We start from the raw sequence: 25,471 nt of genomic DNA on the forward strand, positions 1-25,471 counted from the left end.
GCAATTGTTATTGATTTTCTCAAGGTCTTTCTTACATTGATCCTCTCTCTTTGCCGCCTTCTCAAAACGCATTGGAAGAGAATATCCTTCAGATCTTCTATAGAAAGAGACGTTCCTTCTAGACCAACATCTCCTTCTCAACAGAGAGACAACAACAACAAACAACTCTAACCTTGTTGTTTATTTGAATAAATTACATTGAGATATTTTAGTCATTTTTAACATCAAGCATATTGTCTTGTAATCCGGTGCAAGGGATGAAACCAAAACAAACAAAGAATCCAAAAACGACAATTGTGTGCAGCACAAACAATCCCTCGAATCACAATAGTTCTATATAATTACTGTATATATATGCATATACTTTATCACAGTTACAAAAATAAAATACGATACCGTAGATGCGCTACTACACACACACACACACACACACACACGGTGAAAACAAATCACTGAAAAGCTGTACAGTCCTCATTGAGGGCAAAGATACACACGATAATTGTTTAAAAAAAGATAGAGAAAAGAAAATGAAGGAAATATATAGCCTTTTAAAAAACTTGAACGCACAGCCAGTTCCAATCTGAATCTGCTTATTCTGCCAACAAACGAGACCGTTTCAAGTTGCGCTTCCCTTTAAAAAAAAATGAACGCTATAGATGGGTTTTCGGTCGGTTCAGCTTCATCAATAGTATCATTGCGCTATACTGTATCGGTCCTTTATCAAATAGACATCCAGGAGGATTTCAATGAAGGAAAAACCCTATTGAATGAAAGCACAAATAGAAAATGTGTTGGCCAGCAAGTGGGAGGCTTTTCAGTGGTTTATTCAAATGTATTCAGCGCCCGCAAGGGAACCACACCCCCAAAGCCCTAATCATCTGCATTAGATAAATCTGAACACTAACTACTGAGAAGTGCGGTAGAAAGACGTACATTCCCTAAATCGGAATTGGCCCCAAAGTTAATACATTACAAGTTGGGTAAGGTTGGAAAACAAGTTGCAATCGGGATTCAAACTGGCAACCGTGCGGGTCGCAACCCATGTGTAACGCCCACCTCCAACCTACCACCTCTAAGCAGAGATGTGCAGTATTTCAATTCTGAGTATTTAGTCATTTGTATGATACTGGTCAGAACGCAAATATATTTTGTAACAAAATACTTTTCTATACCATTTTGTGGCCCCCTTTCACCCTGCATTGATATCAGAAGTCTGATGGCACTATGGTGTGATAAGAGCGCCTGCTAAATTAACTAAATATAAATGTGTGTGGAAAATTGACAAATCAGTATTATAACGGCTACGGCCCCAAAACAATGTTACATGATACAGCTTTTGTCAAAATGGACTAATTCGTAGCAGGTTTAGGAAACTTTATGCAACAGGTTAGGATAATTAACTAGCAGGTTGGGAGAATTAGGTTGAACTGTATCCCTTCTAGACATGACCCTGAAACAAGGCCAATAATAATACCCAGTGTGCTTTGTTGTTCATTTTCACATATACATTTAGGTAATTGAGCAGACACTCTTATCCAGAGTGACTTACAGTCAGTGCATTAAGGTAGATAACATCACAGTCATAGTGAGTTAAGGTAGATAACATCACAGTCATAGTTAAACGTTTCTGTGACCGTTACTGAGACTGTTGATGCTGTTCGGGCCAGCTACCGAGACTGTTGATGCTGTTCGGGCCAGCTACTGAGACTGTTGATGCTGTTCGGGCCAGCTACTGAGACTGTTGATGCTGTTCGGGCCAGCTACTGAGACTGTTGATGCTGTTCGGGCCAGCTACTGAGACTGTTGATGCTGTTCGGGCCAGCTACTGAGACTGTTGATGCTGTTCGGGCCAGCTACTGAGACTGTTGATGCTGTTCGGGCCAGCTACTGAGACTGTTGATGCTGTTGGGGCCAGCTACTGAGACTGTTGATGCTGTTGGGGCCAGCTACTGAGACTGTTGATGCTGTTCGGGCCAGCTACTGAGACTGTTGATGCTGTTTGGGCCAGTTACTGAGACTGTTGATGCTGTTCGGGCCAGTTACTGAGACTGTTGATGCTGTTCGGGCCAGCTACTTGCAAATGTATTTCTGTATTTTAAAATATGTATTTTAATTAAATAGATTTCAAAATACAAGTATTTTGTAGTTTATGTTGAAACATTGAACTTTATGGTATTTTGTATTTTTTTTGCCCATCCCTGCCTATACTGTAACAGCTTTACTCCACCATGTCGCCACCCACTTTTAACGCTCACACACGCACAATAACGCCATAAGTCAAATCTGTGCATCATTTTGATGGTTGTCTGCACCATCTAGTGGTAATCAGCTGTTAAAATATGTGTGAGGCCTTGGCCACAGCTATATCCTCTTCCTGACGCTTTCCCCAGGACTGGACCATCACCGCACCACCTGGCGGCACTGGTGGAGATTGCAATTGTTATTGATTTTCTCAAGGTCTTTCTTACATTGATCCTCTCTCTTTGCCGCCTTCTCAAAACGCATTGGAAGAGAATATCCTTCAGATCTTCTATAGAAAGAGACGTTCCTTCTAGACCAACATCTCCTTCTCAACAGAGAGACAACAACAACAAACAACTCTAACCTTGTTGTTTATTTGAATAAATTACATTGAGATATTTTAGTCATTTTTAACATCAAGCATATTGTCTTGTAATCCGGTGCAAGGGATGAAACCAAAACAAACAAAGAATCCAAAAACGACAATTGTGTGCAGCACAAACAATCCCTCGAATCACAATAGTTCTATATAATTACTGTATATATATGCATATACTTTATCACAGTTACAAAAATAAAATACGATACCGTAGATGCGCTACTACACACACACACACACACACACACACGGTGAAAACAAATCACTGAAAAGCTGTACAGTCCTCATTGAGGGCAAAGATACACACGATAATTGTTTAAAAAAAGATAGAGAAAAGAAAATGAAGGAAATATATAGCCTTTTAAAAAACTTGAACGCACAGCCAGTTCCAATCTGAATCTGCTTATTCTGCCAACAAACGAGACCGTTTCAAGTTGCGCTTCCCTTTAAAAAAAAATGAACGCTATAGATGGGTTTTCGGTCGGTTCAGCTTCATCAATAGTATCATTGCGCTATACTGTATCGGTCCTTTATCAAATAGACATCCAGGAGGATTTCAATGAAGGAAAAATAATACTGACAGAAAAAATAGAAAATGTACACTTCATAGATACAAACCACAGTAGACCAAACCACCTGTGGCGCATACAACCCCTTCTCCCTTCACAAAACACATACCAACCTCGGCACAACCAAACCACACCCACCCAGTCACACAACAATGATAAATGGGTGAAACACTTATTGCCCTGTCTGTTACACACATACAGTTTCACATTGGATTTGCAGAAGGGAAAACCATTGAGAATGAAGTCCTCAAAATGCTGGAGAAAACCTAGATAGATCCAGAGGCCAGAGTTTGGAGTGTACAGTAGTATCCAATTGCTTTAGTAGACTCTGGCCGTGACCCCACTCTCCCAGGGCGTTTCAGGGAGAGTGGGATATGCAAAAAACACATTTCCAACTCACACATGCATTTTAATACACACTTGTTCCCACCAAATGATGATTATTGTTATATGCAACAGTCTGTTGCTTTGGTACCTTATATTGTGTATTGTTAAATGTGCGGCCATTCATTCCTGGGATATGACAAGGGAAAGACAATCAACAAGGGACAGGGACTAAGGATCCCCAGAACCTTCAGTAAACAGAAATACAGTATGGACCAGTAAGAGCAACACATACCGTATGAATGGGTTATTTCAGACCGAGACTCCTGACAGAGAGAAGTTGCCTAGATTGCCTGACAACATTTAGACAAAGTGTAAGATACAAAGAGGGGTAGGGGGATTTGCATCTGGTTATTGATGTTAGTATCCTTGAATTAAATATGGTACCGTGTTCACTTTTTATAAAATGTTCCCTTTTCTGATTGAGACAGCATTGCTTGTGTATTCTATTGGCCTCGTAATGCAGTATTTGTCTGTGAGCATGATCAGCTAAAGCTAGTCCTATCAGATTCCATGACGTATAGTCTTCAATATAGTGTTATTTGTTTATCTGACTAAAGGACATTCTGATACAGTGAAAACAACTTCGCCAACGGTTGAAGAAAATAAGGCTAAATCCGATAAGCGGTAAACTCCTATATGAAATAGCACAATACAGCAACCATTTTCACAAATATTTCCACGTCATTGGTAAAATACACACTGAGAAGATTTTTTAAACATTATTTCATATTATGGAAACAGTTCCAGTTTTTGCTTATACGCCACTTAGAAAACAATTGAACTACACAATTTAGTCTTTTGTTTCCGTAAATATTCATCGCCAATTTATAACCATTGACTCAAATACACTAGATGTAATCATGAGGCATACCTAAATCACACAGAGGACTTGTGTGATATAGAATGCCAACAAAACAATGTAGATCGCAAACGAACTACACCCTCGGTTAGAAAAGCGAGTAGATCTGCCATTGACACCACTCAGCCCTGCTGTAGGCCTACCCTCCTGCATAGGTGGCCAGTTTGGTCTAACTATGGTGCCTTGATTAAACCACACTGAATCCTTACATACCTCACTCTCAGTTTAGGTCTGTATGAAAAGACACATCAAACGATATCCCCTCCGTCATAAACATACATCTGTTGTTTAGCATGAAATGGACACGGTCTCTCTAGGAAACAATCCATGCATGCAAACAGAAGGCTACCCTTTTCAAACGGGAAAAACATATATTTAGCTTGAACGTACTTAGAAGAAGTAAATCTGATAAGATAAAACACTAAAACATGCCTGACCTACAGTGTCTAACAAAGTGTGAAACATGACCTAAACGTGATCTAACGGACCAGATAACCGCCCAGAAATAGTAGCCTACAATATGTGACGATGATGAAATTATGCTAGTCTAGAAGTTTCCACAGAGTACAGAGAAGGATAGTAACGGCCATTTTGAAAGACACACAGCCAATGTAAACCTAGATGAAGCCAGGAAAGACGAGGATTGAGGAACTGTAGAAGCTCCTGAAGGAAAAAAAACTTGAGGACAAAACCGAGAAACACTCTTTTTGGAAACAAGAAAAAACAACCATAGCATTTTATTGGTTTGATGGTAAATGTCCACGATGGCATTCAAAATGTCATCATTGCTTATTTTTCGTATTTTTTTTTCAAAAGTCTGTTTCATTAGCACTCGTTGGCGTGACACCATGCTGTTGTTGATCTCGCCACAGCCGATTTCGTTGTCATATCTTCATTGTAGTTAGATCTCCTTTTTAGCGGAGTGAAAAGGAGGGTTTCTGGGAATGTTTGGGGGTGGCGGGAGCTGGGGATGCAGGGATTAAGATTTGTCGCCTGGGAAAACTGCTGTTGCTGATTTGCTGTTGCCGTGGCAAAGACTTTAGGGCAGAGGCACCAGGATATCCACGTAGTTGACGGGGAAGAATCCAGAGCTGCCGTGGATCATGCCCTCGTACCAGTTGTCGTCGATCTTGTTGGTGAGAGTGATGATGTCCCCCTCCTTGAAGCCCAGCTCGCCCTCGTTCTCGGGGTCGAAGTCATACAGCGCCCTGCAGGATGGCTGGTCTAGGGGAGCTGGAATGAGAGAGAGAGAGAGAGAGAGAGAGAGAGAGAGAGAGATAGAGCGGTGAACCAATGGAAAGGGATAGATGGAGAGAAGAGAAAGCAGAGTTATAGTGTATGGCTGGAGAGGTCTATGGTATAGACAGAAAGATGGGGGTGAATCCTAACTTCCACAAGGTCAAATATTCACTCCGACTCAAATTGACATCAATGGATGAGCGAAAATGAAGTTAATTCAACTAAGCGAAAATTCAACTTAAATAGGAGTTAGGGTTATTCCTATAGTAAAAGAAAGATAATATTATCTCTGGAGTAAAGCGCTTACCTGGAGACCTTGCTGAAAGGGGGGATGGAGGACAGACGGAGGAGGAAGAAAGAGAGGGAGGGGGAGACAAGGTAAAGAAGAGAGGAATGCATAAAAATGAATGTGTATTAAGGTGATCGATTGATAGACATATTGAACAGACAGTGGTGTCGTCACGATACCAGAATTTTGACATCGATACCAGGTTTAGTACTGTATCATGAAAACTCAATACCATCACAATACTCGATATCAAAATGATACCATGGCAAAAAAAGAAGGCATATTAGCCAAAGCCACAGAATGGCACTTGATCCAGACAGATAAACGTAGCTACTGATCTGTTCAATTGTTGGGCATCTTTTGAGTTCAATATCATTACATTCTAACTTTTTTAATTATGTTAACAATTTTCAGAGACAGCTATGTATCCAATAATGGATCAATTATACAATCAATTTGACTTTGTTTTTTTTTGCCTCGTGAATGACATCATTACTGGTTAAAGAGAGAGAGCACATTTTATTAAAGAAGCCACTTCTATGCAAATATCGAACCGTTTTTCATGTTCTAGTATGGATAAAGTATTGAAGTTTCGGTATATCGTGTAACACTAACAGACAGAAAGACAGACAAAGGGAGACAAGGCCAATCAGAGGAGAGAAAGACGTACAAATGTTGCTTTGTGTTGTCGATTGATTGATAAACAAATCGAAAAGACAAACGCACAGACAGAAAGGCAGATAGAGAGAAACAAAGACCGGAATACTGACAACAAAACCTTGGAATACAAACAGAGAGAGAGAGAGACAGGAGAGAAATCAGGAAACAGACTGGAGCCAGAAAGACAGTCCAAGAAAGAGCAAGAGACAGACCGTTCATATGGACACAGAGACAGAGTGATAAAGTAGAGATATTCTGTCGTATCTCTCCAGAATTCACTCTAGGCTCACCTGGAGACCTTGCTGCAAAGAGGAAGAAAGAGAGAGAGCAAATGTGGGAGAAAGAGAAGAGGTATTTATGTTTAACTGCAATTGACATAGTTGTTTAAATGGATGGATGGGTGGGTTATGGCAGTGAACAGATGGCTTGGACAATCACCAAACAGATGGACGGAGACGGACGGACGGACAGATAGAAAGACAGTGATAGAAATAGACAGAGTGATATTATGGTATCTCTCTAGGGTTCACTCTTGGTTTACCTGGAGACCTTGCTGCAAAGAGGAGAGAAATCCAAACGCAAAGCAAGCCACACAGGTAGAACAAATACATTTGTGATTTATAGCATTTGGAAGTGGATGGATGGAGAGATGGGGAAATGAAACTATGGAGAGATGACGAGATTGAGAAATGAAGAGATATGAAGATAAGATGATCAGCCAGCCAGCCAGATAGATGGACAGACGGACAGACAGATGACTTAGCTCACCTGGAGACCTTGTTGCTGGATGGAATAACAGAAAGGAAAAGAGAAGAAAGAGCAGACAGGTATATATTTCCATTTGCCTGATAAGTGGATGAACGTAGAGACGGGGAGATAGATAGACGATGGGAAGACACAGACAGAGAGACAGAAATAGACATAAGGAAAAGAGAGAGAAGAGAGAGACGTTGATAGTGATGGAGAGAGAGAGGGATGGATTGTATTTATTATTATGGATTAGTTCCTGCCAAGGCAGCAGCTACTCTTCCTGGGGTCCAGCAACATAAGACAGTTACATACAGTTTAAAATACTACATAACATTACATTTCATAACACCTAGTAATGTAGAGAGAGAGAGAGAGAGAGAGATGTCGGGTTTTATGGTAGGAGTGGAGAGTCTCACCTGGGGACCTGGATCCTTGGATGGCTCCATTGTGGTTTTCACTAGAGAGGTCCAAGGACTGACGCGGCTTAGGTATGAACTCTTTCTTGGGCTTGTTGGAGGAATCCCTTATCCTATGGATAATACATTGCAGAAACAAGCCCATATAGTGAAGAGGGTGCTGATCCCAATCCCCCCCACCCCCCACCCCCTGCCGCATCGCTCGTTGAAATAATTAATAGAATCTATTCATTCTATTTCTGCGGCATACCTAAGGTTTGGGGTCAAGGGTTATTGGGATCAATTCCATCTCACTTCTGGCGAATTCAGAGAATTCAGGAAAGGAATAATCAGGCGGTTTCAATTCTTGATCCGAAGACGATTGGCATGGTATGGTATTGCCCCCGTACTCTCTACTAGGGTTGCGAAAATTCCGGAAACTTTCCCAACATTCACAGGTTTTTCTCCAACCAGGTTTTCAAAATAAAAAACCTGTGAACTTTGGGTAAATTTCAGTAATTTCGCAAAAATCCTCCGTACCTCCAGCCGGTACTGACCGGTCATGGAGAGACAGATTATAATGATATATAATGATATATATATTATTATAAATACTGACCGGTCCTCCATCTTGGACTGCAGCTGGGTGAGGATCTCAGCACACTGACGATGGTACTCCACCTGGGCTTGGACCAGTGCGGCTAGCTGGCTCACCTGTTCAATCTGCTGACGCAAACACAAAAGGCCCAACGGGACGACTGTTACATATGGGCGGCGTGGCCCAAGTCCTACAGTATACATCCGGACTCACTGGTCTGGCTAACATACAGAAACTACAGTGTGATACTGCAAGGTCAACACATCCGTCTTACTGTGTGACGACCCTCCCACTCGGTCTGCCCAATTCTTTCTCTTTGCTCTTGTTTTCCTTATTAGGATGTAGGTGGGCTCCGGTGTGTCCTGGGATAAATACACCTTTCCCCCATTCATTGGGGAGACTCTCCCCATGCAGACACACTGTTGGGTGTGGTATTTTTGTGGCTGTTTTGTTTGTTTGCTTTGGCACCTTTCAACACCCCTCATTATCACATTGCACGCAACCACACTTACACTACTGACTACACACACCATTGTTACTTGTTTAGTTTACTTTAGTTAATCAACATATTTTTGCTATTCCTTGATCTCCATGTTCTCTCCCTTTTTGTTACGGGCTACGAGCCGGTTCGGGACAACTGGTTAACGTACAGATACTTTGATATGACAACACAAGGTCAAGAAAGACTGGATGGATCGATAGATGGGTGGAGGAGCCATTATAGAACGTAGAGCTCAACAGTTATTATAATTATTTATATCTCTATAGAAGTCCTGTTCATCTGATATCTGAGGCTCTAGGTTCCCTGATACTGCCTTGATGAGAACCTCCAGTCCACACAACACAACGTTACATGCAGACAATACACAGGGAGTCAAAGTCAGCCTGTGATGCTCTGACAAGAGGTAGAACACAAGCTTTGAATCATGACCACCTCTGTTGCCGTGGTTGCAGCTGGCCAGAGGGGGAGGTGACTTGGACTAGAGACGGAGAGAGAGAAGAGGACAGAGACTAGAGAATAGACAGACACAGTTTGCTGAGAAAAACTATTGAACATCAAACATGTGCTCAGTGATGAACAGAAGATGCAGTATAAAGACATGATGACTACTACTACCACTGCTGCTACTATTACCTGCTGCTACTACTACTGCTGCTACTATTACCTGCTGCTACTATTACCTGCTGCTACTACCACTGCTGCTACTATTACCTGCTGCTACTACCACTGCTGCTACTATTACCTGCTGCTACTATTACCTGCTGCTACTACCACTGCTGCTACTATTACCTGCTGCTACTCCCACTGTTGCTACTATTACCTGCTGCTACTATTACCTGCTGCTACTATTACCTGCTGCTACTACTACCTGCTGCTACTACTACCTGCTGCTACTACCACTGCTGCTACTATTACCTGCTGCTACTATTACCTGCTGCTACTATTACCTGCTGCTACTACCACTGCTGCTACTATTACCTGCTGCTACTACCACTGCTGCTACTATTACCTGCTGCTACTATTACCTGCTGCTACTATTACCTGCTGCTACTATTACCTGCTGCTACTATTACCTTCTGCTTCTACCACTGCTGCTACTATTACCTGCTGCTACTACCACTGCTGCTACTATTACCTGCTGCTACTACCACTGCTGCTACTATTACCTGCTGCTACTATTACCTGCTGCTACTATTACCTGCTGCTACTACCACTGCTGCTACTATTACCTGCTATTACTATTACCTGCTGCTACTATTACCTGCTGCTACTATTACCTGCTGCTACTATTACCTGCAGCTACTATTACCTGCAGCTACTATTATCTGCTATTACTATTACCTGCATTTACTATTACCTGCATTTACTATTACCTGCATTTACTATTACCTGCATTTACTATTACCTGCTGCTACTAGTACCTGCTGCTACTATTACCTGCTATTACTATTACCTGCTGCTACTACCACTACTGCTACTATGACCTGCTGCTACTATTACCTGCTATTACTATTACCTGCTGCTACTATTACCTGCTATTACTATTACCTGCTGCTACTATTACCTGCTGCTACTACCACTGCTGCTACTATTACCTGCTGCTACTATTACCTGCTGCTACTATTACCCGCTGCTACTATTACCCGCTACTACTATTACCTGCTGCTACTACCACTGCTGCTACTATTACCTGCTGCTACTATTACCTGCTGCTACTACCACTGCTGCTACTATTACCTGCTGCTACTACCACTGCTGCTACTATTACCTGCTGCTACTATTACCTGCTGCTACTATTACCTGCTGCTACTATTACCTGCTGCTACTATTATCTGCTATTACTATTACCTGCTGCTACTATTACCTGCTATTACTATTACCTGCTGCTACTATTACCTGCTGCTACTATTACCTGCTGCTACTATTACCTGCTATTACTATTACCTGCTGCTACTACCACTGCTGCTACTATTACCTGCTGCTACTACCACTGTTGCTACTATTACCTGCTGCTACTACCACTGCTGCTACTACTATTACCTGCTGCTACTATTACCTGCTGCTACTACCACTGCTGCTACTATTACCTGCTACTTCTACCACTGCTGCTACTATTACATGCTACTACCACTGCTGCTACTATTACCTGCTGCTACTATTACCTGCTGCTACTATTACCTGCTGCTACTATTACCTGCTGCTACTATTACCTGCTGCTACTATTACCTGCTGCTACTATTACCTGCTGCTACTATTATCTGCTATTACTATTACCTGCTATTACTATTACCTGCTGCTACTATTACCTGCTATTACTATTACCTGCTGCTACTACCACTGCTGCTACTATTACCTGCTGCTACTATTACCTGCTGCTACTATTACCTGCTGCTACTATTACCTGCTGCTACTATTACCTGCTGCTACTATTACCTGCTGCTACTATTACCTGCTACTTCTACCACTGCTGCTACTATTACCTGCTGCTACTATTACCTGCTGCTACTATTACCTGCTATTACTATTACCTGCTGCTACTACCACTGCTGCTACTATTACCTGCTGCTACTATTACCTGCTGCTACTATTACCTGCTGCTACTATTACCTGCTGCTACTATTACCTGCTGCTACTATTACCTGCTGCTACTATTACCTGCTACTTCTACCACTGCTGCTACTATTACCTGCTGCTACTATTACCTGCTGCTACTACCACTGCTGCTCCTATTACCTGCTGCTACTATTACCTGCTGCAACTACCACTGCTGCTACTATTACCTGCTGCTACTATTACCTGCTATTACTATTACCTGCTATTACTATTACCTGCTGCTACTATTACCTGCTGCTACTATTACCTGCTGCTACTATTACCTGCTGCTACTATTACCTGCTATTACTATTATCTGCTATTACTATTACCTGCTATTACTATTACCTGCTGCTACTATTACCTGCTGCTACTATTACCTGCTGCTACTATTACCTGCTGCTACTATTACCTGCTGCTACTATTACCTGCTATTACTATTACCTGCTGCTACTACCACTGCTGCTACTATTACCTGCTACTACTATTACCTGCTGCTACTACCAATGCTGCTACTATTACCTGCTGCTACTATTACCTGCTGCTACTATTACCTGCTGCTACTACCACTGCTGCTACTACTGCTACTTTTGCTTACTAATTACTCCTGCTTACTACACTACTAGCAATATAGATATTTAGTGCTTAGACCCACAGGTAAACAGTATACTTGCATTTATTAATTAGTTCACCACTTCACACTGAACCTACAGTACAGGAGGAAAACATGGTGCTCATGTGTCAATGGTGGGTCATCGCACACACACACACACACACACACACACACACACACACACACACACACACACACACACACACACACACACACACACACACACACACACACACACACACACACACACACACACACACACACACACCTACCTACCTACCTACCTACTTCCCACACAGTGTGTGTAACGGTAGAAACATATTCCTTACATCACTCTCCAACAGGTTGAACATGCTGAGCTCAGCGATCTCCTTGGTATCGTCAAACTTCTCCAGAGCCTGTTTGATCTCGTCGTCTGTCACCTTGCCCTGACGCTTCTTCTTGTAGTCGAAGTCCAGACGGCGGCCTTCCAGTTTCTTCAGGTGATGCTGCAAGGAGAGGAAGGAAGAAAGGGTGATAAGAGTGACAGGTTAGACAGGGATCACTCCAAATGGTTAGACAACTTCATCCTTTTCGTACCAACCCAAACCGTACTGTGCTGGTCCAGCTCAGCTTGGCCCAGTTCAACTCATGGCCCAGTCCTGAAACAACCCCTGACCTCAGATTGGACAGGCACATGCCAGCAACATGACCGGAGCTCCCGGCCACAGCAGATCAAATCAAATTTTATTTGTCACATACACATGGTTAGCAGATGCGAGTGTAGTGAAATGCTTGTGCTTCTAGTTCCGACAATGCAGTAATAACCAACGAGTAATCTAATTTAACAATTTCACAACAACTACCTTATACACCCAAGTGTAAAGGAATGAAGAATATGTACATAAAAATATATGAATGAGTGATGGTACAGAACGGCATAGGCAAGATGCAGTAGATGGTATCGAGTACAGTATATACATATGAGATGAGTAATGTAGGGTATGTAAACATATAAAAGTGCCATTGTTTAAAGTGGCTAGTGATACATTGTGCATCTGTAAAAGTTTGTGAGTGCTTTTGGTGACAAGCCGAATTTCTTCAGCCTCCTGAGGTTGAAGAGGCGCTGTTGTGCCTTCTTCACCACACTGTCTGTGTGAGTGGACCAATTCAGTTTGTCCATGATGTGTACGCCGAGGAACTTAAAACTTACTACCCTCTCCACTCCTGTCCCGTCGATGTGGATGGGTGGGGGGTGCTCCCTCTGCTGTTTCCTGAAGTCCACGATCATCTCCTTTGTTTTGTTGACATTGAGTGTGAGGTTATTTTCCTGACACCACACTCCGAGTGCCCTCACCTCCTCCCTGTAGGCCGTCACGTCGTTGTTGGTAATCAAGCCTACCACTGTAGTGTCATCTGCAAACTTGATAATTGAGTTGGAGGCGTGCATGGCCACGCAGTCGTGGGTGAACAGGGAGTACAGGAGAGGGCTCAGAACGCACCCTTGTGGGGCCCCAGTGTTGAGGATCAGCGGGATGGAGATGTTGTTACCTACCCTCACCACCTGGGGGAGGCCCGTCAGGAAGTCCAGTACCCAGTTACACAGGGCGGGGTCGAAACCCAGGGTCTGGAGCTTGATGACGAGTTTGGAGGGTACTACGTTGTTGAATGCTGAGCTGTAGTCGATGAACAGCATTCTCACATAGGTATTCCTCTTGTCCAGATAGGTTAGGGCAGTGTGCAGTGTGGTTGCGATTGCGTTGTCTGTGGACCTATTGGGGCGGTAAGCAAATTGGAGTGGGTCTAGGATGTCAGGTAGGGTGGAGGTGATATGGTCCTTGACTAGTCTCTCAAAGCACTTCATGATGACGGAAGTGAGTGCTACGGGGCGATAGTCGTTTAGCTCAGTTACCTTAGCTTTCTTGGGAACAAGAACAATGGTGGCCCTCTTGAAGCATGTGGGAACAGCAGACTGGGATAAGGATTGATTGAATATGTCCGTAAACACACCAGCCAGCTGGTCTGCGCATGTTCTGAGGGCGCGGCTGGGGATGCCGTCTGGGCCTGCAGACTTGCGAGGTTTAACACGTTTAAATGTTTTACTCACGTCGGCTGCAGTGAAGGACAGTCCGCCGGTTTTGGTAGCGGGCCGTGTCAGTGGCACTGTATTGTCCTCAAAGCAAGCAAAGAAGTTATTTAGTCTGCCTGGGAGCAAGGCATCCTGGTCCGTGACTGGGCTGGTTTTCTTTTTGTAATCCGTGATTGACTGTAGACCCTGCCACATACCTCGTGTCTGAGCCGTTGAATTGCGACTCCACTTTGTTTCTATACTGACGCTTAGCTTGTTTGATTGCCTTCCGGAGGGAATAGCTACACTGTTTGTATTCGGTCATGTTTCCGGTCACCTTGCCCGGATTAAAAGCAGTGGTTTGCGCTTTCAGTTTCGAGCGAATATTGCCATCAATCCACGGTTTCTGGTTTGTGAATGTTTTAATAGTTTCTTTGGGTACGACATCATCGTACTTTCTAATGAACTCGCTCACCGAATCAGCGTATTCGTCAATGTTGTTGTTTGAAGCAATGCGGAACATATCCCAGTCCACGTGATCGAAGCAATCTTGAAGCGTGGAATCAGATTGGTCGGACCAGCGTTGAACAGACCTGAGCGCGGGAGCTTCTTGTTTTAGTTTCTGTCTATAGGCTGGGAGCAACAAAATGGAGTCGTGGTCAGCTTTTCCTAAATAATCTGAAGGTGGTGCCATCACCAATGCTTACCCGTATCAGACACCTTCAGGCATATGATTATTCAGAGTTAATTATAAACTTTTAGTATGCCAGAGTTGATTTTCCCTCTGCCCTTAGAACAAAAAAGTCTAAATGAAGCTCTCCGAGAATCTAAACTTTACCAGCTGAGTATTGATTCTGTGGTCTGGCAGGAAGACGGATGTAATTGTATTGGGCAACTCCAACGAGAGAGTAGAGTAAACATGCTGCCTCTCCCTCCAGGGCAGTAAACATTGACTGAGCATTAGGAGTTATCCAACTGATGTCAATGTCTAGATGAAGTGATTTTTACTCCACTTATTTATGTGCATATAAAGGTGCAACGTTGGCATTAACGTTACATTTTTTAAATGAATATTTTCCTGGTCTGCTTTCAACGTGACTAGGATTTGAGTTGTATGTTGTAATGCATGCAATGACTTTCAATGTGTCTCATTAAGGACATAGAAAATTAACGGTACATCGGTCTAGCTTACCATGTTATGTCTAGCTTGCCGTGTTGTTATTAGGGTGGTGTGTCTAGCTTGCCGTGTTGTTATTAGGGTGGTGTGTCTAGCTTGCCGTGTTGTTATTAGGGTGGTGTGTCTAGCTTGCCGTGTTGTTATTAGGGTGGTGTGTCTAGCTTGCCGTGTTATTATTAGGGTGGTGTGTCTAGCTTGCCGTGTTGTTATTAGGGTGGTGTGTCTAGCTTGCCGTGTTGTTATTAGGGTGGTGTGTCTAGCTTGCCGTGTTGTTATTAGGGTGGTGTGTCTAGCTTGCCGTGTTGTTATTAGGGTGGTGTGTCTAGCTTGCCGTGTTGTTATTAGGGTGGTGTGTCTAGCTTGCCGTGTTGTTATTAGGGTGGTGTGTCTAGCTTGCCGTGTTGTTATTAGGGTGTTGTGTCTAGCTTGCCGTGTTGTTATTAGGGTGTTGTGTCTAGCTTGCTGTGTTGTTACTACGGTGGTGTGTCTAGCTTGCCGTGTTGTTATTAGGGTGGTGTGTCTAGCTTGCTGTGTTGTTACTAGGGTGGTCTGTCTAGCTTGCCGTGTTGTTATTAGGGTGGTGTGTCTAGCTTGCCGTGTTGTTATTAGGGTGTTGTGTCTAGCTTGCCGTGTTGTTATTAGGGTGGTGTGTCTAGCTTGCTGTGTTGTTACTACGGTGGTGTGTCTAGCTTGCCGTGTTGTTATTAGGGTGGTGTGTCTAGCTTGCCGTGTTGTTATTAGGGTGTTGTGTCTAGCTTGCCGTATTGTTATTAGGGTGGTGTGTCTAGCTTGCTGTGTTGTTACTACGGTGGTGTGTCTAGCTTGCCGTGTTGTTATTAGGGTGGTGTGTCTAGCTTGCTGTGTTGTTACTAGGGTGGTGTGTCTAGCTTGCCGTGTTGTTACTAGGGTGGTCTGTCTAGCTTGCCGTGTTGTTATTAGGGTGGTGTGTCTAGCTTGCCGTGTTGTTATTAGGGTGGTGTGTCTAGCTTGCCGTGTTGTTATTAGGGTGGTGTGTCTAGCTTGCCGTGTTGTTATTAGGGTGGTGTGTCTAGCTTGCTATGCTGTTATTGTGTTGTTGTGTCTAGCTTGCTATGCTGTTATTGTGTTGTTGTGTCTAGCTTGCTATGCTGTTATTGTGTTGTTGTGTCTAGCTTGCCATGTTGTTATTGTGGTGGTGTGTCTAGCTTGCTATGCTGTTATTGTGTTGTTGTGTCTAGCTTGCTATGCTGTTATTGTGTTGTTGTGTCTAGCTTGCTATGCTGTTATTGTGTTGTTGTGTCTAGCTTGCTATGCTGTTATTGTGTTGTTGTGTCTAGCTTGCTATGCTGTTATTGTGGTGTTGTGTCTAGCTTGCTGTGTTGTTATTAGGGTGGTGTGTCTAGCTTGCTGTGTTGTTATTAGGGTGGTGTGTCTAGCTTGCTGTGTTGTTATTAGGGTGGTGTGTCTAGCTTGCTGCGTTGTTATTAGGGTGGTGTGTCTAGCTTGCTGTGTTGTTATTAGGGTGGTGTGTCTAGCTTGCCGTGTTGTTATTAGGGTGGTGTGTCTAGCTTGCCGTGTTGTTATTAGGGTGGTGTGTCTAGCTTGCCGTGTTGTTATTAGGGTGTTGTGTCTAGCTTGCTGTGTTGTTATTGTGTTATGTCTGTTATGCAGTTTTGTTATTATGTCTGCCTTGTGATGTCATGCGAGTACACTGTTCTTGTTATCCTTGTATTTTGTATGTAGGGATTTTTTTTATGCAGTACTCACTCAAAAAAGAGACCTGGGTCCAGGGGTGAAAGTAGACTTCATTTCTTACCTGTACGAGACACCTATACTAAATAAATTGTAGGGTAGCCTACTCTGCTGACACTGACAAACATATCAATAAAACCGATGTTGTCTGATCCATCTAATAGGCCTATGGGAAGGGGAGACAAGAATACAACCTGAAGGAGGAAATGTTTGTCCAAAAACAAACAAAAAAAGTGGTACTGACCCAATGACAAAGACTGAATATGCACACTCACCGGGGAAATGGCTGATGTTCTCGCTACTGTTCACTCAATTAAGTTATGAATTTTGATCACTAAAATACAGGTGAGTATTTTCATTGTCATCTCTTTACAGCAATAGCCATTTGCTTTCCAAACAGTTTTTCTGCAATTGTATTTTTAAATATTGCGATATGCCTGGCTGGGTCTCTCTTCTTCTCACTGATAGTCGTAACTCAACAATCATCTATTTGGTATTTGCCCAAATTGCGGGCCCTTCGACTGTGGGCTATGCGATTTCAAACAATCTACAGTTAAAAAAAGAAAAAAAAGAAGCTACATCAAATGTACTTTATGGAAAGCTTCCCCAGCTTCCCCAGCCTCCCCAGCCTCCCCAGCCTCCCCAGCTTCCCCAGCTTCCCCAGCTTCCCCAGCTTCCCCAGCTTCCCCAGCCTTATGGACACGCCTATGCCTTCTAATTGTGGCATAAACACAACCAGTCATGATGTTTTCATCTGATTGTCAAACAATCACTTAACCAATGCGCTCCTGTAGCCTACCTGCACACATTCGTCCAAACCCCAACAGTGCTCTGTGCACCCGCAATTTGATGAATTGAAAGAGACATCTGTTACAAAAACACCTGTGTGTATTGTAATGACATTCTACCATTGTCATTTGGCCTACACTTGTAGCCTGAATTGATTCATCCACTGTTGTCCATGCGCACCTCGATTTCGGCCACTCATCTCCGTCTTGACAAAATGTAAGTGTTCTCCTCAAACCACAAAGCAATTTGGAGGGTAAACCACCCGGTTTCCAGTCAATTCTCGGCTGACATGCAGCAATGTTAAATAGTGGTGTAGGAGCCTATAGTTTCTGGGCATGTTGTATTACCAGACGGCCTTACTTTCCCCCAGTCTGGGTCTCAATGTTGCATAAAATATCAAATAAAATGAATAAATCCAGTCTCACTGCAATCTCCTTGAGGTCTTTGTCGTGGAGGGTCTGCAGCGGGTCCAGGAAGTTCTGCTTGACCTCCATGTCGAGAGCGTCCTTCACCTCCCCCAGCTCACGCATGGACTCCCCAGCATCGATCAGAGCCAGGCCTGGAACACACAGGGGCATAATATAACAACATGTACTCCTCCATCTCCTTCAGACAAGTTGAGGAGTTTGCACATCAATGTTGTTTATGAGCGCTAAGCTAGCCCACTCCGTTGTTTGTTTGGTCTTATGAGTCGGCAAGGCCGCACAAACAAATCTGGGGGCAGTCTAGCAATCAGCACCATTATAAATAGACAATGGCGGTGATCGAAATCGGTCTGGCCTACTACTAACTAAAACTACATACTGGGTACTAATAGTACTACATACTGTTTAGAACATACTGTTTAGTAGAAAGGTATGCGGTAAGCAACCATTATCATTTCAACATACTACTCATCCATACTGAGAAGGCATCATCAAATGCGCAATCGCATTTGTTCCCCGTCATTCGTACATTTTGGTAGAGCGAGTCCCCTATTCTGATTATGAGCTGTTGTCAAACATGTTCAAACAAGTGCAAAAAGAGGATTCTCTTCAATAGTGTGCAGCGAATTCTACTTGATGAAAAGACTACATGAGTATAACATCCTGGCATTTAAAACATACAACATTTTAGAAATGTCACATCCTATACAACGTTATATTTCCGTATACCCAGAAGCCTACTATTCAGAAGGCAAGTACCGCCATAGTGACTTACCAAAGTTGGACTCTTCCCCGAGCTCCCTGCCAAACTTCTGCATGGACTCTCCCAGGACGGTCTCGGTCTGGATGTAGCCCAGACCCTTCTCCTGGCCACGCATCTTAGACATGGAGTTGATCATGGTCATCTTGGCTCTGGAGGCTGTACACGCAAACAATTCATTCATGAATCACTCAATCAATTAAATCAAATCAAACTTGCCGTAGAAGTTTACTTTTTAAACATGTGCTTGATTATGGTGTATTGTCATGTGTATAATTTAGTCAATTAAATAAAAATCTATCAAAAAGGGTTGACCAAAACACGGTGCATTTATTTTCAGCAGGGTCCATAGGGCTCAGGTCAAATGTAGTGCACTATATAGGGGATAGGGTGCCATTTGAGACCAGCCATGGCACGTGTCTCTCACCTGGGTTGGGCTGCAGATACTCAGTGGTCTTGGTCATAATGTCCATCACCGCCCTACTGGTGGTGTCCACCTTCTACAACCCACAGAGAGAGAGACATATTTTTTTAATTTAAAAAAGGAGAGCGAGATTATGACAAAGACAGAAAAGAGGGTGGGGTGAGAGGGAAGAAAGACATTAAGACAGAAAAGAGAAAGAGGGGAGAGGAGAGGGAGGAGGAGAGAGAAGCAGGAGATTGAGGCAGAAAGACAGAAGAGAGAGCTGGGGTGTAGGGGAGGAAGAGAGAAGAAGGAGAAAAGATGGAGAGAATGAGAGAAAACACAGAAGGAGGAGGAAGGCTTTGGATCCTGTAGTGTGGAGGGAGAGATAACACACCTGGACAGAACATGAAGGGGCTGTACTCTGTAGTGTGGAGGGAGAGATAACACACCTGGACAGAACATGAAGGGGCTTTACTCTGTAGTGTGGAGGGAGAGATAACACACCTGGACAGAACATGAAGGGGCTTTACTCTGTAGTGTGGAGGGAGAGATAACACGCCTGGACAGAACATGAAGGGGCTTTACTCTGTAGTGTGGAGGGAGAGATAACACACCTGGACAGAACATGAAGGGGCTGTACTCTGTAGTGTGGAGGTGGAGGGAGAGATAACACGCCTGGACAGAACATGAAGGGGCTTTACTCTGTAGTGTGGAGGGAGAGATAACACACCTGGACAGAACATGAAGGGGCTTTACTCTGTAGTGTGGAGGGAGAGATAACACACCTGGACAGAACATGAAGGGGCTTTACTCTGTAGTGTGGAGGGAGAGATAACACGCCTGGACAGAACATGAAGGGGCTGTACTCTGTAGTGTGGAGGTGGAGTGAGAGATAACACGCCTGGACAGAACATGAAGGGGCTTTACTCTGTAGTGTGGAGGGAGAGATAACACGCCTGGACAGAACATGAAGGGGCTGTACTCTGTAGTGTGGAGGTGGAGTGAGAGATAACACGCCTGGACAGAACATGAAGGGGCTGTACTCTGTAGTGTGGAGGTGGAGGGAGAGACTACATGCCTGGACAGAATATGAAGGGGCTGTACTCTGTAGTGTGGAGGTGGAGCGAGAGATAACACGCCTGGACAGAACATGAAGGGGCTTTACTCTGTAGTGTGGAGGTGGAGGGAGAGACTACATGCCTGGACAGAACATGAAGGGGCTGTACTCTGTAGTGTGGAGGTGGAGCGAGAGATAACACGCCTGGACAGAACATGAAGGGGCTTTACTCTGTAGTGTGGAGGTGGAGCGAGAGATAACACGCCTGGACAGAACATGAAGGGGCTTTACTCTGTAGTGTGGAGGTGGAGCGAGAGATAACACGCCTGGACAGAACATGAAGGGGCTTTACTCTGTAGTGTGGAGGGAGAGACTACATGCCTGGACAGAACATGAAGGGGCTGTACTCTGTAGTGTGGAGGTGGAGTGAGAGATAACACGCCTGGACAGAACATGAAGGGGCTGTACTCTGTAGTGTGGAGGTGGAGGGAGGGAGAGACTACATGCCTGGACAGAACATGAAGGGGCTGTACTCTGTAGTGTGGAGCGAGAGATAACACACCTGGACAGAACATGAAGGGGCTTTACTCTGTAGTGTGGAGGTGGAGGGAGAGACTACATGCCTGGACAGAACATGAAGGGGCTTTACTCTGTAGTGTGGAGGTGGAGGGAGAGACTACATGCCTGGACAGAACATGAAGGGGCTTTACTCTGTAGTGTGGAGGTGGAGGGAGAGACTACATGCCTGGACAGAACATGAAGGGGCTGTACTCTGTAGTGTGGAGCGAGAGATAACACGCCTGGACAGAACATGAAGGGGCTTTACTCTGTAGTGTGGAGGTGGAGCGAGAGATAACACGCCTGGACAGAACATGAAGGGGCTTTACTCTGTAGTGTGGAGGGAGAGACAACATGCCTGGACAGAACATGAAGGGGCTTTACTCTGTAGTGTGGAGGTGGAGGGAGAGACTACATGCCTGGACAGAACATGAAGGGGCTTTACTCTGTAGTGTGGAGCGAGAGATAACACGCCTGGACAGAACATGAAGGGGCTTTACTCTGTAGTGTGGAGGTGGAGCGAGAGATAACACGCCTGGACAGAACATGAAGGGGCTTTACTCTGTAGTGTGGAGGTGGAGCGAGAGACAACATGCTTGGACAGAACATGAAGGGACTTTACTCTGATGTGGAGGGAGAGACAACATGCCTGGACAGAACATGAAGGGGCTTTACTCTGTAGTGTGAAGGGAGAGACAACATGCCTGGACAGAACATGAAGGGACTGTACTCTGTAGTGTGGAGGTGGAGGGAGAGACAACATGCCTGGACAGAACATGAAGGGACTGTACTCTGTAGTGTGGAGGTGGAGGGAGAGACAACATGCCTGGACAGAACATGAAGGGACTGTACTCTGCAGTGTGGAGGGAGAGACAACATGCCTGGACAGAACATGAAGGGACTGTACTCTGTAGTGTGGAGGTGGAGGTGGAGGGAGAGACAACATGCCTGGACAGAACATGAAGGGACTGTACTCTGTAGTGTGGAGGTGGAGGTGGAGGGAGAGACAACATGCCTGGACAGAACATGAAGGGGCTGTACTCTGTAGTGTGGAGGTGGAGGTAGAGACAACATGCCTGGACAGAACATGAAGGGACTGTACTCTGTAGTGTGGAGGTGGAGGGAGAGACTACATGCCTGGACAGAACATGAAGGGACTGTACTCTGTAGTGTGGAGGGAGAGACAACATGCCTGGACAGAACATGAAGGGGCTGTACTCTGTAGTGTGGAGGTGGAGGGAGAGACAACATGCCTGGACAGAACATGAAGGGGCTGTACTCTGTAGTGTGGAGGTGGAGGGAGAGACTACATGCCTGGACAGAACATGAAGGGGCTGTACTCTGTAGTGTGGAGGTGGAGCGAGAGATAACACGCCTGGACAGAACATGAAGGGGCTGTACTCTGTAGTGTGGAGGTGGAGCGAGAGATAACACGCCTGGACAGAACATGAAGGGGCTTTACTCTGTAGTGTGGAGGTGGAGGGAGAGACTACATGCCTGGACAGAACATGAAGGGGATTTACTCTGTAGTGTGGAGGGAGAGACAACATGCCTGGACAGAACATGAAGGGGCTTTACTCTGTAGTGTGAAGGGAGAGACTACATGCCTGGGCAGAACATGAAGGGACTGTACTCTGTAGTGTGGAGGTGGAGGTGGAGGGAGAAACAACATGCCTGGACAGAACATGAAGGGGCTTTACTCTGTAGTGTGGAGGGAGAGACAACATGCCTGGGCAGAACATGAAGGGACTGTACTCTGTAGTGTGGAGGTGGAGGGAGAGACAACATGCCTGGACAGAACATGAAGGGACTGTACTCTGTAGTGTGGAGGTGGAGGGAGAGACAACATGCCTGGACAGAACATGAAGGGACTGTACTCTGTAGTGTGGAGGTGGAGGGAGAGACTACATGCCTGGACAGAACATGAAGGGACTGTACTCTGTAGTGTGGAGGTGGAGCGAGAGATAACACGCCTGGACAGAACATGAAGGGGCTTTACTCTGTAGTGTGGAGGTGGAGGGAGAGACAACATGCCTGGACAGAACATGAAGGGACTGTACTCTGTAGTGTGAAGGGAGAGACAACATGCCTGGACAGAACATGAAGGGACTGTACTCTGTAGTGTGGAGGTGGAGGGAGAGACTACACACAAAGCTGACAGCTGGTGACCATTGCTTTTGTGTTCCCACTTGATGCTGGTCAGATATGCCAGCTCTCTGCCTTCTTCAACACAGACCTCACACTACTATTCGCCAGAGCCCTATATTTAAAAACATGGCTCTGCTATACACTCCTCAGCCTCCCCAGCTGTCTAGAATAAGACACTACACTACAGAATGATGGTTTTGGCTTGGTCTCTCCCCAATCACAACGCACGCACACTTAATTTTCCCACTTTCTAGAAGCAATTTCATAAGAATTTTTCCAAGGCATTTAAATTGAGATAAATGTCTCTCTTTTATTGAAAAAAAGTAAATGTGCAGTGCACCGCACAATGTAATACAATAGGACTATGGGGATAACCCCTTGGAGTGAATAGAAAATGGAGTGGTGAGGATATAGTTTCTAACACAAATGAACAAGACTTGGAAGAATGGGCTCATTCATCACAACATTGTAATATTGAAGAAGAAAGAGAGGATTCTCAGAGAAATAGAAAGAGGATTCTCAGAGAAATAGAGAGGATTCTTAGAGAAATAGAAAGGATTCTTAGAGAAATAGAGGGGATTCTTAGAGAAATAGAGAGGATTCTTAGAGAAATAGAGAGGATTCTTAGAGAAATAGAGAAGATTCTTAGAGAAATAGAGAGGATTCTCAGAGAAATAGAGAGGATTCTTAGAGAAATAGAGAGGATTCTCAGAGAAATAGAGAGGGGATTCTTAGAGAAATAGAGAGGATTCTTAGAGAAATAGAGAGGATTCTTAGAGAAATAGAGAGAGGATTCTTAGAGAAATAGAGAGGATTCTTAGAGAAATAGAGAGGATTCTTAGAGAAATAGAGAGGATTCTTAGAGAAATAGAGAGGGGATTCTTAGAGAAATAGAGAGGATTCTTAGAGAAATAGAGAGGATTCTTAGAGAAATAGAGAGGATTCTTAGAGAAATAGAGAGGATTCTTAGAGAAATAGAGAGGATTCTTAGAGAAATAGAGAGGGGATTCTTAGAGAAATAGAGAGGATTCTTAGAGAAATAGAAAGAGGATTCTTAGAGAAATAGAAAGAGGATTCTTAGAGAAATAGAAAGAGGATTCTTAGAGAAATAGAAAGAGGATTCTTAGAGAAATAGAAAGAGGATTCTTAGAGAAATAGAAAGGATTCTTAGAGAAATAGAGAGGATTCTTAGAGAAATAGAGAGGATTCTTAGAGAAATAGAGAGGATTCTTAGAGAAATAGAGAGGATTCTTAGAGAAATAGAGAGGATTCTTAGAGAAATAGAGAGGATTCTTAGAGAAATAGAGAGGATTCTTAGAGAAATAGAAAGAGGATTCTTAGAGAAATAGAGAGGATTCTCAGAGAAATAGAGAGGATTCTTAGAGAAATAGAGAGGATTCTTAGAGAAATAGAGAGGATTCTTAGAGAAATAGAAAGGATTCTTAGAGAAATAGAGAGGATTCTTAGAGAAATAGAGAGGATTCTTAGAGAAATAGAGGGGATTCTTAGAGAAATAGAGAGGATTCTTAGAGAAATAGAAAGGATTCTTAGAGAAATAGAAAGGATTCTTAGAGAAATAGAAAGGATTCTTAGAGAAATAGAGAGGATTCTTAGAGAAATAGAAAGGATTCTTAGAGAAATAGAGAGGATTCTTAGAGAAATAGAGAGGATTCTTAGAGAAATAGAGAGGATTCTTAGAGAAATAGAGAGGATTCTTAGAGAAATAGAGAGGATTCTTAGAGAAATAGAGAGGATTCTTAGAGAAATAGAAAGGATTCTTAGAGAAATAGAGAGGATTCTTAGAGAAATAGAGAGGATTCTTAGAGAAATAGAAAGGATTCTTAGAGAAAAAGAGAGGATTCTTAGAGAAATAGAGAGGATTCTTAGAGAAATAGAAAGAAAGGATTTAGAGAAATAGAAAGATGATTTTTAGAGAAATAGAGAGAGGATTCTTAGAGAAATAGAAAGAGAGAATTCTTGCCTTCTCCATTTCAGTGAAGTCATCATCATGTTTAGTCCCCTCTGCTCCCCCAACCTTCTCACTCACCCTCTGCAAGAAGACACAAAAACATGTCAAGGTTAATATCATTTAAAAGCTTTCTGCACCTCAAAAAAGACGATAGGTGAATGTAACAAAAGTGGAATCAAATGTCAAAGATACCAAAACCAGAATATACGGCAAATTCATTTGTATTTCAGTCAATATAGCTTCCACGTTGGACACTGAAATGGAAAACTCCCCAGGATGTACAATTCAATTCACAACTAATTTAATTATTCATCAAGTCTTACTATTCAAG

At 43.6% G+C, this 25,471-nt stretch overlaps 1 protein-coding gene across 9 annotated transcripts; it reads right to left on the minus strand.

Annotated features, from left to right (window-relative positions):
- Positions 1 to 2,595: 2,595 nt before the first annotated feature.
- Positions 2,596 to 25,226, minus strand: LOC116366047 (endophilin-A1-like). 9 transcript variants are annotated; one of them, XM_031818363.1, is made up of 11 exons: positions 25,153 to 25,226; positions 19,430 to 19,502; positions 19,018 to 19,161; positions 18,243 to 18,376; positions 12,403 to 12,561; positions 8,388 to 8,491; positions 7,790 to 7,902; positions 7,392 to 7,406; positions 7,165 to 7,176; positions 6,914 to 6,925; positions 2,596 to 5,668 (listed from the first exon to the last, which is right to left on the minus strand). In XM_031818363.1, the coding sequence occupies exons 1-11, from the start codon at positions 25,159 to 25,161 to the stop codon at positions 5,475 to 5,477; spliced, it is 969 nt and encodes a 322-aa protein (XP_031674223.1). In that variant the 5' UTR covers positions 25,162 to 25,226; the 3' UTR covers positions 2,596 to 5,474. The 9 variants fall into 9 exon arrangements, 8 of the variants coding, with proteins under 8 accessions (XP_031674223.1, XP_031674222.1, XP_031674225.1 ...); XM_031818362.1 differs by having other exon boundaries at positions 8,388 to 8,494; XM_031818365.1 differs by lacking the exon at positions 7,392 to 7,406 and having other exon boundaries at positions 8,388 to 8,494.
- Between the last annotated feature and the right edge of the window lie 245 nt (positions 25,227 to 25,471).

Source organism: Oncorhynchus kisutch, unplaced genomic scaffold, assembly GCF_002021735.2.
Source record: "Oncorhynchus kisutch isolate 150728-3 unplaced genomic scaffold, Okis_V2 scaffold1348, whole genome shotgun sequence".
NCBI lineage: Eukaryota > Metazoa > Chordata > Actinopteri > Salmoniformes > Salmonidae > Oncorhynchus > Oncorhynchus kisutch.